At 46.4% G+C, this 15,141-nt stretch overlaps 1 protein-coding gene across 6 annotated transcripts in view; it reads right to left on the bottom strand.

Annotated features, from left to right (window-relative positions):
* L3MBTL3 (L3MBTL histone methyl-lysine binding protein 3) overlaps positions 1 to 11,688 on the bottom strand; it is an 87,274-nt gene extending 75,586 nt beyond the window's left edge. The window contains exons 1-3 of one of the 6 annotated variants that reach the window (XM_035538894.2): positions 11,571 to 11,648; positions 2,879 to 2,939; positions 1,433 to 1,544 (exon numbers count right to left, since the gene is read on the bottom strand). In XM_035538894.2, coding sequence (XP_035394787.1) covers positions 1,433 to 1,534 — 102 coding nt within the window. In that variant the 5' untranslated portion in view covers positions 1,535 to 1,544; positions 2,879 to 2,939; positions 11,571 to 11,648. Of the gene's footprint in view, positions 1 to 1,432; positions 1,545 to 2,878; positions 2,940 to 8,750; positions 8,925 to 9,736; positions 9,795 to 10,524; positions 10,569 to 10,913; positions 11,003 to 11,570 lie in introns of those variants that run through there. The other 5 variants (XM_050709922.1, XM_035538892.2, XM_035538895.2 and 2 more) reach the window with 5 other exon arrangements.
* Positions 11,689 to 15,141: the final 3,453 nt, after the last annotated feature.

Here is a 15,141-nt window from a genome sequence, read left to right as displayed (position 1 = left end):
GACCTGTGATAGGACCCGAGGGAATGGCATGGAGCTGGGACAGGGGAGGTTCAGGCTGGGTGTTAGGGAAAGGTTCTGCAACCAGACAGGCTCCCCAGGGCAGTGGTAATGGCACTGAGACTGCCAGAGTTCAAGAATTGTTTGGACAATGCTCCCAGACATAGGGTCTGGTTTTTGAGTGGTCCTGTGTGGACCCAGGAGTTGGACTTGATGATCCTTGTGAGTCTTCCAACTCAGGATATTCTGTCATGCATCCTATCAGTGAAAGGAAAAAAACACCATGAGAGTAGTCAAATACTGGAACAGTTTGCCCAGAGGTGGTGGAATTTCCAGCCCTAGAGACAGTCTGACGTGTCCTGGAGAAGGCATGGAGCAGCCTGAACTAGATTGGCCCTGTTTTGAATGAGGTGTCAGACTAGAAAGTCTTGAGCTTCTTTCCAAAGAAAATTAATCTGTGACTTTATTCTATGATTCTGTTTTCTAAAAACAAACCAAACCTACCAACCAACCAAACAAACAAAACAAACAAACAAACAAACAAAAACACAACAAAAACCATGCACAACACATGTATCCCAAATTTCACACGTTTTTAACTTTTCAACACAAGAAATTTTATTAGGCACCAAGGGATATAAAGTTCCTTTAAGAACTCACATTTTCTAACAAATTTGTGAGATTCCAATTAAAAAGCAGACTGTGAGAAAACCTCATCAATGTTAGTCTAAATGGAATTATAGGAAAATATCAACTACAATCAACAGGAAAAATAGTGCAAGAAATCTTTAATACCAACGCTGTATTTTTAGCTAATGCAGACGAGGACATGGTAAAAAGTATTACATTAAAAAAAAAAAGTAATACATAAAATATTTTGAAAATAGAATTGTTATAATTTACTTGGATAAATGCATGCAGTGTGAAAAATTTAATTAAAAGTACTATTCCAATGCCATTCTAATCTCTAAACTATACCAACCTTAGAAGCACTCACTTTATTCATTTTGCTAGGCACCCACATGACAAAAGCACAGAAAAAAAAAAATAAACTATTTTTAGAAATAAAAAGAACTAAGAATATGAGACCGTGAAAGTCAGTGACAGTACAGGGATTCTTAGTGAGACAGCAATGTAAGTGGACTGAATTTTCATACTTAAATTTTGAGATTTCTTGTGCACTTGATTACTTCTGTCTGTATAGTGAGGCAGTGCTAATTTATGCCTTCCTACGGGGATGACTGTTGTCTTTGCCAGCACCAGAAACTGAATCAAGAAACTCCAGAGCTAAAAGCTAACAGGCTACAGTCTCTTAACTCTGAGCTGCAGATTCATGTTTTATTCATAAAAGGAGATACCTATACACCAGCTTGTGAAATACACTCCTCTGGCATTTAAAATTTGTATCTTTCTTATTAAAAATTACAAATCTTACCTTTAAGTCGCTTCCCGGCAAAGTACCTATGCCGTCCTTCCAGTCCATAGCACTAAATACATCAAACTCTTGACCATTTCCACTAGCGGCAGATTCATTCATGATGCATGCACTAAAAAAAAATAAGAAGAAAAAATCTGAAAATGCTAAAAATGGTCTAATAATCATTTCACTGGACATTTCTTCAAAAGCACTCCATGGATTAGTATTAAACACTTCTCAGGACGCTGACAATGTGGACAAGTGATGACAGTGATAAACAAGGGAAAATCTTTGGAAAACTGTAAAATGTAATCCCTGCTTTATACACTCGGAGGTTAGCAATGAGAACTGGAGAGAAATGAGAAATTTCCAATTGCAAATAAATTGACATGGGGAAAACACATGTTAAGTACACATAAAGAAAACCATTTGTTCTGGGAAACATGAGACAGAAATATATTAAGAACTGATTTAAAGAACTTATTAAGTATAGAAGATATTAAAGTTTTACTGAATATCTCATAACACGCTGATGGGAAAGATTTACCCAAGTTCAAATTAAAATTGCAAAATGAATTTGAAACTGTCTGTCATTTTCATTGTGTGACGCAGGAGACCCAGATATTCCTTGCCTGTCTCCATATAGTTTCACCAAATATTTGATTTGTATTTGTAAAATTCATTTAGACGTAGACAAGTACATACGCAGGAGGGAAACTTCAGCTTTGCAAGACCTTATTTTACCAGAACCCTCCACTTCAGTACAGTAGAAACAGAAGAGAAAATATTTATCTTCAGAAAGAGTGGATTTGGACACCCCATCCTGTGGTAAGCGTTTACCTCCAAAAACCTGCACAAGCAACACTTGCATTACACATGCCACTGGCCCTTGCCTTTGGCCCAGCACTTCTCACCATCACAAAGATGACATCAATTACACTGAACTGCAAATGGTTTTAGCAGCCATCTGGGACTAGCACCAAATTCTTCCTTTCTGCTTCTTAGAAACCCACTGATCTTAAAATTTGTGTCCTGACACCTAATTTAATATTTTCTTGATGTGAAATCTGACTCATTCATTTTCTTTCTGAGGGACTTCTGTGCTGTGCCTAGCAGCCGAAGCAATCTGTTGCAAAATGAGTTCTGTCTTCAGTTTGTGAACTATCAGCAAAAGCTTCTCTCTTTTCAAACTTACACTCTCTAAACTCTTTAACAAACACTTTCTAAACCTCATACTCTGTCTGCAGACTGCCTGCAAACTTTCCCTGCAAGGATCGGTATTTGAAATTCAAATAGGTAGACAAGTTTCCTTGGTTGCTTGAACTTGTTTTTTAATTCGTTTTAACTTTTAACTTAGGTCCCACTCCCAAAATCAAGTTTCCATGAGTGTCTATTAATACTGTAAAAATCTGAAATTTCCACAAAAAAAAAAAAAAAGACTGAGCATAACATTTGTTCACTCACAGATAACAGAAGAAGATGCAAACCAAGCAGAAGGAAATGCAGGTCTTCCAGAAGTTTTCGACTGAAAGTTTTAGGAGAATAATGCTTAGCTAATTAATTCTGCTGTGTGAAAAATATTCAAATGTACATTTTTCTTCATTAGAAAAAATGCACCAATCAATCGAACACCACCACTACAGAGAGGTACTACTCCAGCATTGTGTCTGCAGTATGATCTCCCTTGTGTTTCTCCTCAGTTTCCTTCTCATGTGCAGCAGGACCGTACAGTCCTTACCACCCCGAGCAACACCTCACACCATCAGCACTTTCACTACACTACAGCCAGCACACAACTGCTCCGAAGCAGGCCTTCAGTCAGGAACCACCGCCCATGGTGAAAGCATCTGTGCTCCCCTTCACTCCACGTCAGGCAGGGCTCAGAGATGGGGTCAACAGCTCTCTGTGCCTACAGAAGGCTCTCTGACAAAAGGACATGTGCTTCACGTGACACATTTGAATTAAGAAGTACATCATTTAAAGTGTCTTTCCGATCCCTCATTTTAGTACTCCTCTATGAGAAAATACTGAAAAACATATTGTCGATGCACAAAAATTAATTTTAAAATACATCAATAAACCCACACAAGTTCAGTGCAAACTGAGAAATTCCCTAAATCCCTAGACCTTGTCTTTTAAAATCTCTACCAGGTAATACCTGCCACCCTACCTTAGGGCAGCTCCAACAACACGACCTGGGCAGTCTCTATCTGAGCCCGGGCATGGGGCATTGTAGAGCTGAAGCCCACCAGGAATCCAGTCTTCAGCATCACAGCAGAGCAACTCGAGTGGGCTGGCACCAAACTCAACGGCAGCATGGTGGCAGGGACATAGACTTTCTCACAAAAACACAAGACCTAAGCTGCTAAGAAATAGCTGAAAATTCGGTCTACCCAGAAATACATGAAGGGGGACATAAAGCGCACTGTTCCAGGCATGCTGGTGTGATGAGCTACCCACAGCTAGGCAGGCTAAGCACAGACAAAGCTGCTTTCTGTATTAACTGAGGTTTCTAAGTAATCCTAAATTACCATCCTATTTATCGGACGCAGCACTCAACCCCTCCGTGGTTTATTATGGCAAATATGTTCCAAAGGTTTCTGCAGAAGGAATAATGAAAAATGGGAAGAGGCTCGGGAGTTGGTGGGGAAGTGTTTCCTTGCAGCAGTGGCTGTCCTGAAGAGAGGAGCAACAGTGAGCCGCTGCATCATGTCCTGGCATCTCTGATGGTGCCACTTACATTACAGACACGCTTTGTAATAGAATCAATTGGAAAAAAAAAAAAAAAAAAAAAGGACACCGGGAAAAAGCCTTGCAGCCTAGCCTGCTGATGCAGGATGTAAACTGCCTGAAAAAGTCAAAGTAAAATCTTGGTAATAGGAAGGTACAGGGCACATCTATCTTAAGAGAACACACAAATTTTAAATTAATTGCACCTAACAGAGTTTCCTTAGGTAACAATCAGAAATAAGGATGTATTCTATTGTTTGATAAGGTATTCATTATTGTTTTCCTCTTAAAATTAAAATCAAAGGTACAACTTGTACTTTCACATAATGGTCCTTTTCTGCAGCTTTCAGAAATGTTCTTGTTGGGGATGAAAAGGTCACAGGGCGATGCAGATAGAAATGAATTTACCAAAAGGAATTACATTTAACAAAATATCTGTTTCCAGCTTTCCTGAATTTGAACAGATGAAAGATCAGTCTACATCCCTCTACTAATGATAATAAGAAGGGAGAAAAAGACCTATTACATTATTACAGCAATGTGAGACTAAAAAAAGGACAAAATCATTGCAATATATACATCTAAATCACAGGAGAAAGAAGACTCCTGAACATCTTATCTACTCATTTTCATTTTCATTTTTAAAGCTCCGATGTAGCTCTTTGAACTAGTATAACTCCTTCCATAATAATTTCATTTGCTATCATTTCTGTCACTACAACACTTCCAGAAAGTAGTAAAAATGCTAGATGAATACAGGGCCAAGCAACTACAGTGCTGTGCCGATGCCTGTCAGTGAGTGCCATCTGGTGTGAAGGTAAGGCCATCATAGTAAGAACTTGAAACAGTCACCTTCCAAAAACATCTCCAAACTCCACTATTAGGGATGCAACTGTGTTTCAGTCTTCACAGCTGTAAGCTGCAATGTCTATAGGAGTGCGCTGCATTTTAATATTTCAACACTAATGTTGTTTTAGACATACACAGTAAACTCATTAAACTAAGCATGCATATGAAATAAGATTAGACACATCCTTTAGAAAAACCTTTGTTTTTACCAATTGGTTCAGCAATAAATGAGTACTTCACAGAGCTGATACTTAACGAGAATATGAGCACTAAAAATGAGATGGATTCACCTGGTGAAAGATTCTCTATTTAAAGATTTAAACCAAAGAAATAGGCGAGGATATGCCAGTTAAACTTGTAAGTAGTTTCTGAAGTAATTATAGAGTTTTGTACTGAGTACGTCAAAAAGTAATAATAGAAGAATTTTTCTTTCAGTTAGTGCTTAAAAAATTAACCAACACCTACCCAAATTTTGAAAGTCTCAGATGCCACCTTTGAGAAGCACGAGGTAGCACCATACATGATTTCTGACCCCTGGGCCCAATTCAACACAGGTCACCAGGCAGCAGAGAGAGGAGGTTTCAACAGTAAAGCCAGTAGTCAGCACCACCAGATGGGCATAACCTGCCTGTGTCGGTATGCCTATTTGTTTTATGCGTTCCTGTGTGTTTTTATTTTTATTTTTGAGGACTTCTACGAGTACCACGCCAGGAAAGCCGAGCAGCCTTGCTCCAGGAGAGGAAGCTGGTGTCTGCTTCCATCCCAGGCTATCAGCTCTTGCTTGGAGAGGTAAAACCCGGGACAGGGAGACAGAGGAGGTGGAAGCAATCAGTGGGAAGGGTGAGGTCCAAGGGACAAAGAGGGAGAAGGTGATGTCCTGATAACCACAGCAATCTCCCCTCTGCCTTCGAGGCACCCAGGGAGCTGGAGACACCAGTCCTGATAGACGTTTGTGGAAACAGAGGCACCATTTTTTTGTCCTAACACCGCAGGTGATTATTTTGGTCATCTCCAAGGAGAAGGCTGCTTAGCATAGCGTCCACAGGCTGAAGGGACACAGGAGGGACGTGGTTTTCCTGCACACAGGGGAAATCAGGAGGATCAGCAGGAGACAATGCCATGTACCAGAGCTGTGAACACACCAACCAACCTCTGGCAGTAGGGTACGAGTGGATACATCGTTGTCTACTTTAGCATGTAAGGTTGGGAAAGTGACCAGGGCTGAATCATCCCCCTGCCCAAGGCAAACACAGAACTACCCTACACAGCACAAGCTCCCCTTTTTGTTTTAGACAGACTTGGTTTTAAGCTAGCTTCACAACAACAGTGACAGCAAAGGAAAGCCAAAAGTCACACATAGCTACAGTGCAGAGCAGAGAGCAGTACTTCCTACTCGGTGTAAGGGGGTGAGCCCAGCTTTCCTTCTCACGATCACCTGCTCCAGCAGGGTACACCACACTCTCATCTCTTTCTCACCCTTCATCTTTTTGCACCTGATTCTTTACTTAAAGAAAAACAACCACAACAAGAACAGAGCAGGAAATGGTAAAATGCTTTGAGGCTATCCACTGTGTTTTAATATCTGCTTTTTAAATATCTATTTAAGGTTTTAATTCTTTTAATGTTTCATTAAAAGAAGTATCTGCAGATTACACATTTCCTCCAAAATCTCATTTTTCAAGTAGCTTTCAAAAACTATTTTTCACCAGTTCTGCCACTCTTCTGTTCTGTGTGTTGAAGAGCTGTTTGAGTCAATTTCACTATTTTGCCTGTTGCTCATGAAGTTTATTACAAACAAATTATCTTAAAGATGAGCTATATAGGTGGGAATGGCATTCACAGAGGGACCTAAGCTTAAAATTCTTTGCCCTTCTTAGCACTTGTAACAGAAATCAGATCAGATTTCCCATTGATGATGCCCCCTTAGTATTATTTCCTCTTATTTTACCTATTGCTGCTTTTCTGCCTGCCAGGTTCTCCAGGGACACTGTGTGTTTGGTCTTGCTTCCCAGCAGGTAGGCTTAAAGTCTGTTTCCTCACAGAAGGAACCTGGCCGCATGCAATACAAACTGCAGACCATGCTCTCTGATAAAAGCGAGCCTGCACCAGTGCTAAGAAAGGTTTATGATGCCTCCACCTGAACCTGGTCTCTGCCAACACAGGTACCAGAGCTAGAAACTGTGTAACATTTACTGTTACACACAGGCTTTGGCTACTGCATCACTTTCAAATACCCACAGAGCGCTGTAGTACCAGTATTTACCCAATGCCAAAATTATCCCATCAGCTAATGAAATTTACCACCCACAGTTTTCAACTCGTTCAGAGAACCCACACCTTGCTCTGAAGAAGTGTCTCCTCTGCTTGTTACAAGCTGTGCCATCCTGAATAGAGGTGTAAGCTACTCGGACCGTAAGGCTTGAAGCACAACAGCTCTGAAATCCCATTTGTGAATTTCTCTTAATTCCCCGAACCAGACACAGAAAGTGAGAGAACACTTCTGCGTATGCCTCCTTTCTTCCCCTGTGCAGACATCTCAAAAACTGTGACGCACCAAACCCTGACATTGAATATCACCTGACCTATTTCAAATCATCACCAAGAGAAGTCAGCTGCCCAGTTAACTCGCTCTGCCTCTGCACACTCCTTTTCACTGACTCGTGCCCTCCTCCTCCGCTTCTGCCTGCTCTTTCCAGCTTCCACGAGGTCTGCAGTCCCTAAACGATTAGTGCACTTTCTTCTAGCTCCTAAATACTGGTTACTGCATTTATCCTTACCTCCTTCCTTTATCTACAATTCGTAAAGCTCGTATTTTCCACTGCGCTGAGCAGTCTCAGTACTGATGCAACAATAAGCTGTGGCTACATACATGCTATCACTTTCCTCGATAAATCTTGTGTCACGTAATCACTGGTTCCTCACACCCATCACTTACATTTGATAATCCTACTTGCCAGCAGTATGAAAAAAGATGAAGAGTAAATGGAATAACCCACAAACGTCAGCCCAAGTGATGCACAACAGAACTGAAAAAGTCAGAGGAAAAGGATTCATTGTGTTATCATTTTCTTGAAAGCTGTAACTTTTAAAAGCAACAATGTAGAAAAAAATCATGAATCAGTATGAAACATACTCAACAACTAATAAAAACAAAGTTCGCTACAATTGCCCAATTGACAACAAAAACCCATCCAATAAGACGGCTGCTTCGGCCACCGTCATTAGCACGCCACGTTCATTAGAAGACCAACCAGACCATAGCCAAAAGCCGCTGAAGTCACGCTGGGAAAAAACGACTACCCGGCACCACCAGGACCTAAACAGAGTGCTTTACTGCCTTCCACCGCTAGTTTCCCTGAGTTTCTCCCTTACAGATGTTAATCATCTGAACTGCTGGGAATGAGATAACTTCCTTGGTAAAAAGAACCGCTCGCCTGAGGAGGCTTTCAATTTGCAGCACGAAAATTCTGTGACGAGTCTCAACGCAGACAATTTCCTAAAACACCGTAAAGTGGAGTTTGCATCTCTCGAGTTTCATTTACGCTTTCCACCTGACTTTTGGGACTCCCTACAAAGCCGCGCTTCACGACCAGAAACAAAAAGCAAAACCGCTCCGCCTGATGCCACTCCGCCGCACCGGGGAAATAAGGAACCAAACAGGAGGCAAACTGAAAATGCAGCTCTTGTTACATTTCATCCTGCAGCCCGCCTAATTGGGCGCGGGTAATTACAAAATAACACACATTATAACCCTTACCGCCCGAGCAAGGGCCTGGTGGCCGGGGAGCGTTTCCCATGCGGGCTCAGCCCCGCGTCCGAGCGGGGCAAGCGGCGAAACGGCGCCGAGAGCCGCCGGCCGGATCCGGATCCGGATTCGGATCCCCTCCGGAGCCGCTCGCCCGGAGCCGGCGGCAGCGGAGCGCACCCGGAACGGCGCGGCCCGGCCCGGCTGCCCGGGGCCTACCGCCAGAGGTCCCTCCTTGGCCAGTTTTTACGGCGTGTTTTGCTGCACTTGAAACTTTCTGGAGGAAAAAAAAAAAAAAAAAAACAGCTCAGGTCCGCGTCTCGCCCTGGAGCGCGGAGACAAAAGCGGCCGCTCCGCTCCGCACTCTGCAGGCGGGCAGCGCCGGGGGCGGCGGGCACGGGGAGCGCTTCTAGCGTCGCTCCGCTCCTCTCCCAAATTTCTCTCCCGCCCCCCCCCCGGCAATGAAACCGAGCGGGGGCAGCCTGACCCCCCCCCCCGCCGCACCGCAACGCAGCGCAGGGCCGGGGGCGGCGGCGGGGGTGGGAGAGGAACCGGGTGCCGGGCGTTCCTGAGGAAGTTGCACAACTGGAGAGGGACTCCGCTTGTTTACCGGGTCCTTTTCTCCCCCCCCCTACCCCACCCCGAGACGGGGATCCGGGAGAGGGAGGCTTGTCTCCGAGTGGACGGGAAAAAAGACTTCACCTTCTCCTCCCTCCTCCCCTCCCCCAGCGAGGAGGAGGAGGAGGAGGAAGAGGAGGAAGAGGAGGAGGGGGGCGAGCTCTCTTTTTCTAAGGGGTTGCGGGGATTTGCTCCTCGGCCGCTGGCAGCCAATCTCCGGGCATCCCTCGGCGGAGAAGTCACCCCTTCCCGCGGGAGGGAGGGAAGGGAAGGGAAAGAGGGGAAGAGAAGGGAAGGAGGGGAAGGGAAGGGAAGGAGGGGAAGGGGCGCTTCGCCCTCCCAGGGGGCTGCTCCCGCCCGCACCGCTCGGCCCCGCGTACCCGCAACCCCAGCCTCCGCAGCAACTTTTTTCTCTCACGCTCCGCCGCTCGCACGCTCCGGCCCGGAGCCGGGGGGGGGGGGGAAATGGGGGTGGGAAGCGGGGTCCCCCCAGCCTCGCCCCCCGCCCTGGCCGCTGCCGCCCCGCCGGCCTCGCCCTGGCCCCGCGCCCCGGGCGGCCGCTCCGCGGGAGCGCCTCCCCGCCCCCCCCGCCCCAAAATCTTTCTCCCCCTCCCCCCGCCGCGAAAACAGCGCCTCGCACACACACGTTAGCGAGAAACAAGTGTGCCGATATCCTGTTGTTACGTGCACCGGCTGCACAAAACAGGAGGGGAGACGAGAGGCGGCCGGCTGCGGCGCCCCCCCCCCCCCTTCCCCAGCCGGACCCCGGCACGCAACTTGGCCAGCAGCCCCCGCCGCCGCCCCCCGCCGCCCCCCGGCCCTTCGGGGCCCCCCGGGTGCGGGCAGCGCCGCACACCCCCGGCAACCTGGGGCCGGCCGGCGGGGACCCCCCCGAGCAGCCAGCGGCGGTGACAGGCGGGGACCCCCCCGCAGCCCCCAGCCCGCAGCGGGCAGGGGTCGTCGCCGTCCCCCGGCCGCCGTGCCTGCCGCAGCCAGCGAGGCGCACACACCGCACGGAGGCAGGAACTGAGCACTCAAGCAAAAGACTTTTTTTTTTTTTTTCTTAAATCGCTACGAGCTTTTTTTTTTTTTTTTTTTCGCTATGTGCATGTGTGTGCAAACTTTCCCCAAAATGGCGGAAATTGGGAGATGATTATATTTTAAATACCTCTCGCGCACGACCAGACAAAGTGCGGAGGAGCGACGGAAAATACAAACTCTCTCCGCTGTGCGCTGAGCAGGCCTTCGCGCGGGGGGGGGGGGACGGACCCACGGCACATTCAACCGGTATCTCCCGGCAGCCGCCGCCGCCTGCCGCCTCCGACCGAAAAAAAACGGGGCTTTCTCACACCCCTCCCGGCCGCGCGTTGCCCCCCCCCGGCGCCCGCGCTTCGCCCCGTCCTCCCGTGCGTGTGAACAAAGAGCCGGGCCCGGGGGGGCGCGGAGCGCAGGGGCCCCCCCTTCCTCCTCCCGCCCTCCCCGAGCACCCCCGCAAGCCGCAGCCCCCCCTTTTTCCCGACCCCCCCGCCCCCCTTTTCCCGAGCCCGGCGGCTGCACCCGCATCACATTGTTCCCCGCGGCACGGCGGTGCCCCGTAAGTGGCATTAAATGGAGCCAACTGACAAGCTCATTGGTGGGGCAAGTCTGCAAAATGTCTCTCCCCTTCCCTTCCCCCTCCCTTCGGAGCCCCCTCCCCCCAAAAAAAGCCTTCCCCCCCCCCGTCCCCGACGCATTTCAGCGGCTCCCTCCCCCATATGCATAGATATGCACATCCACATACGTGCGTGCGTGCCTGTGTGTGCATATAAACGCGAGCATATATATCCCCGTGTACTCCCTTCGTGTGTTTGGGAAGGGAAAAAGAAATGCGAGGCACCTCTCTCTTTCTTTTGTTCCTCTTTCACACTCACACACTTATTATTTCGGGAGACACCCGGCGCCCCGGCCGCTCCCCAGCCACTTGGGAGCCACTTGCCCACTTTCCCCGGCATTAACTTCCATCCCTGCCGCTCGAGGTGCTGGGGGAGAAGCCCCCTCCCCTTCCCCGGCTCCGTTTCGTAAGGGAGGGAGAGGAGGTGCGCCTCTCCCTTTATCTCTCGCGCTCTCTCCAACTTTCATCCTCACCTAGGGCCGAAACCAAAACCCATCACCGGCCTCCGCCAGCGCCGCTCCCTGCGCGGCTGGCGGACCGGCTCGGAACCCGCCGCTCCTTACCCCCCCAAATTCTCTCTCTCTCTTTCTCCGGCTCTCGAGCAGTCCTGACAAATATGGTCCAGGGCTGCGGGCACAAGTGAGCATGCGCCCGCCGAGCCAGGGCTGGGGAAAGGGGAAACTGCCGCCGCCGCCGCTCGCTCTTCCTCCCGCGGCCGCGGCTCCGGCGCGGCGGCAGCGCGGGGCACCCGGCGAGGCGGGCGGCGGCGGCCCCCGGCCCCAAAGCCGGCCCCGAAGCCCGGCCCCGAGCAGGGGCTCCGCCGGAGGTGCGGCATCTCCCCCGAGCGCCGACGCCGGGGGAATAATAAGGAGGCTTCGCGCGGCCGCCTGGCGCTATTTTGGGCCCTTTCGGCAGGGATGCGCTGCGCTTTTTTTTTTTTTTTTCTCCTTCTTTTTCGTATTAATTATCTTTATTATTTTGTTGGCGGCTCCCTCCCCCCCCCCCCCAGCCTTCCGATGCCAGCCGCGCCGCCCCGGTGCGGGGCGTGCCGTGCCGTGCCGTGCCGTGCCGTGCCGGGTGGGCGGCGGGGAGCCCGGCGCTGGCCGGGGGCGAGCGGAGCTCCGCAACTTTCCCCGCGGTCCTCCTGCGGGGCATGGACCCCCTCAACCTGGGCCTTGTCCCATTCCCAGCCTCGCCGCTTTACCAAAGAAAAGTGCTTCCAAGCGTGCCACCTGCCTACGTCCTCGCCACCGGTCCGTTCCCCTGAGGTCCCAGCGCAAAGCGGTCTCCGGCGGCTATTTTCTGTCACTTGGCATTATTCGGAAAACACCGAAGGCTGGAGGCCCGTCTTATTGTATGGCACCGGCTAGGGCGGACTTCCTTCACCTAGAAGGAGGTCTGTTATGCAAAAGAGCATTGAACAAAATAGACCTACGCGAGGCCTAACTAGGCTGGGGAAGAGGGAGGAAGAAGGATTGCAATCTGTTGTATGCATGATACTTGAAATATATATATACATATATACACATACATACACACTTTCAGGCAAAGCCTAAACCAACACAGAATACAATCCTAATTATACCAATCATATATATATATATATATTTACACCACAGAATACCTCTGTGAGATGGCTCTATCCTGAAGGCAAGAAGTGGCAAAGTGAATTTTACATTTTTAATAGTTTGGTGAGTAGTTATATCACTTTTAAAACAGCCCTTGGGTCTCAATATAACTTCTGTTAATCCCAGTAATTATCGACGTCCAGACTTTCCCTTGATTTTACACACGCTTCCTTTACAATTACAGGGACAGCTGTGGCTCAAATTACTAGATCGGGAGTAGTAACAATAAATTACCAGGAATAAATGTTAGGATTCAGTATCAGCAGAAATAAATACATGACAAAAATGCTCACTTACAAAGTCAGAATAACAAAAAGTGGTTTACACCCAAACAAATGAAACCTTTTTGCCATTTTGGATACAGGCTGTGTTACAGTAGCACACCGAAGACTGGGGCAGCCTCCCACTGGACTCAGGACAGAGGTGTTCCTTCTCTGACACAAGGACTTCCCAATCCCAGCTTCCATTCACTGAAGTATTTACTTAAGAACTTGTGCTAAAATATTTAAGAATCAAATCTGACCACTCTCATTCCTTAAACTATGCCCATGCTCAAATAATTTAAACATGACATTACTTAGACTTGCAGCATACTATCCCGAGAGCTCCTATTTATCTAAGTTTATTTTTCTCACAGCAGTAAAATGGAGCTTGTGACTAAGTGTTTGCAGGATTGGTGCCTAAGTGCAATACATAATAGTTATTTTATGATTAACATTTCTTGTGCCCATCCACCTCAAATGGCATTGCATATAGGCTGCAGATTTCATCAATGAACATATGTTCATTAGAAACTAATTACAGAAAACAGTATTAACCTAATTGTAATAATTAGTGATAACATACATTTAAACTCTTCTAAAACATGGACCCAGAAAAAAAAAAAAAAAAAAAAAAAAGGAAAGGATGAGAAAATTCCTATTTCCCTACAGTGAACTCGCAGTTGAGGAAATTTATGGGTTAGAAACAAAGAATAAACTGTAAATGAAGTCATTCAATGCTTTTCTGAAAATCATTTCCTAATGTTATTGAAATGTTTCTATTCAGATAGTTGCCAAACAACTAGATTATTCTATTGTAGCCTTAAATTAGCTGGGTTCTGCAGAAGACATCTAAAGAATGATAGAATTTGGTACTATTTAAAACACTCTTTAGGACGCACGACCTGTACTGATTATTTCTCCAGATGACAGTGAGATTTAGGTGGATAGTGTTAGCAAGACGCATTTCTGACTAATCTATGCAAAGAACACTCATTTTGAGTTATCCACAGCTATTTTTTTTATGCTTGAAAAATTTTGTCCCTTTTTCTTTCAAAATCTTACAGGGAGACGCAGCATTTGTAAAACCCTGTTACATTCTAATCCATCTGATCAATTTGCAGAAGTCATAGTCCCTTCCAGAAAATGACTACACAGATGAAAAAACTTGAAGGATATATGTTGGAGGTCAGAAGCGAAACCAGGTATTTGAACCAGAGCAAAGCTATTTTATTGGATAAGTAGTTTAAAATGGATAGCTGTTTGATTAAAGTAAAAGGACCTGGGAAATTAATACAGATTCCTTCCATTAACTGTCTCTTCTTCGATTCTTGCCCTAATCGTTTTCTGGCAGCTCATGATGTGTACTAAACCCATTATTTTGTCAATAACAATTTATTGAGTAAAAATAGATTGAACATTATTTAAATATGCTCTTTAAGCATTATTTCTGTTGCCATTTTATTGAACACTAGACTTCCATCTGTATTCCAAAGACTGAGGATTTTGAACACTTATTTTCTATATGTAAATATGGCGTTTAATATGATTTTGGCAGTATGTTTAATGACATATTTTGAAGTAGCTAAATTTGGTCTCTCTGTGAGTATTCTTGCAACTCGTTGAATAGGTGTTTGTGCTGTAGCCAAATACCGATTATTTTTCTTACAGCGTGTGCATGAGCATCCATATACATAGCTTCCAAATCCCAAATTGTGAATACCATCTAAGGTGGTGAGAGGAAAAAAATGTACATTATCGATTCAGTTTGCATGTTGGGTTGATAACATCATGCAATCTAATGGCTCTTCTTCAAATACCAAAAATTAAACTGAGGAAAAGAGAGCCAGTATTTACATTATACCAAATTACTTAGCACTTCTGGTGTCTTGATTTTTGGAATACAGACTAAGACACCTCAAAGATGGCTGTATTTTTTAAAAGTAGCCTGCACGTGATGTTTTATCATCCTTCTTCTAGCAACCTGTGCAGCTCATTGTGTGACCTTTCTGACCTGTGACAATTACCTGTCGGCCACACGATCCTTCCCCAAGCCAAACCAGGAGGACAGGAGATATAGCTTGAGGGAAATCACTAGCAAAAAAGAATATGTTGTGTATGATACTATGTTAAATTTTAAGCCAGAAAGATAGAAGCGTAGAGATTTGAGAAACTGGGGGTGAGGAGAGATGGTGTATATGCCAGTCTAGAAAGAAAGACAAGTGAGTTGCAATCCATGGTGATTC

This window comes from Cygnus atratus, chromosome 3 (genome assembly GCF_013377495.2).
Source record: "Cygnus atratus isolate AKBS03 ecotype Queensland, Australia chromosome 3, CAtr_DNAZoo_HiC_assembly, whole genome shotgun sequence".
In the NCBI taxonomy this organism is placed as follows: Eukaryota; Metazoa; Chordata; class Aves; order Anseriformes; family Anatidae; genus Cygnus; species Cygnus atratus.
The sequence above is the reverse complement of the archived record's forward strand: the minus strand, read 5'-3'. Positions and strand labels throughout refer to the sequence as shown.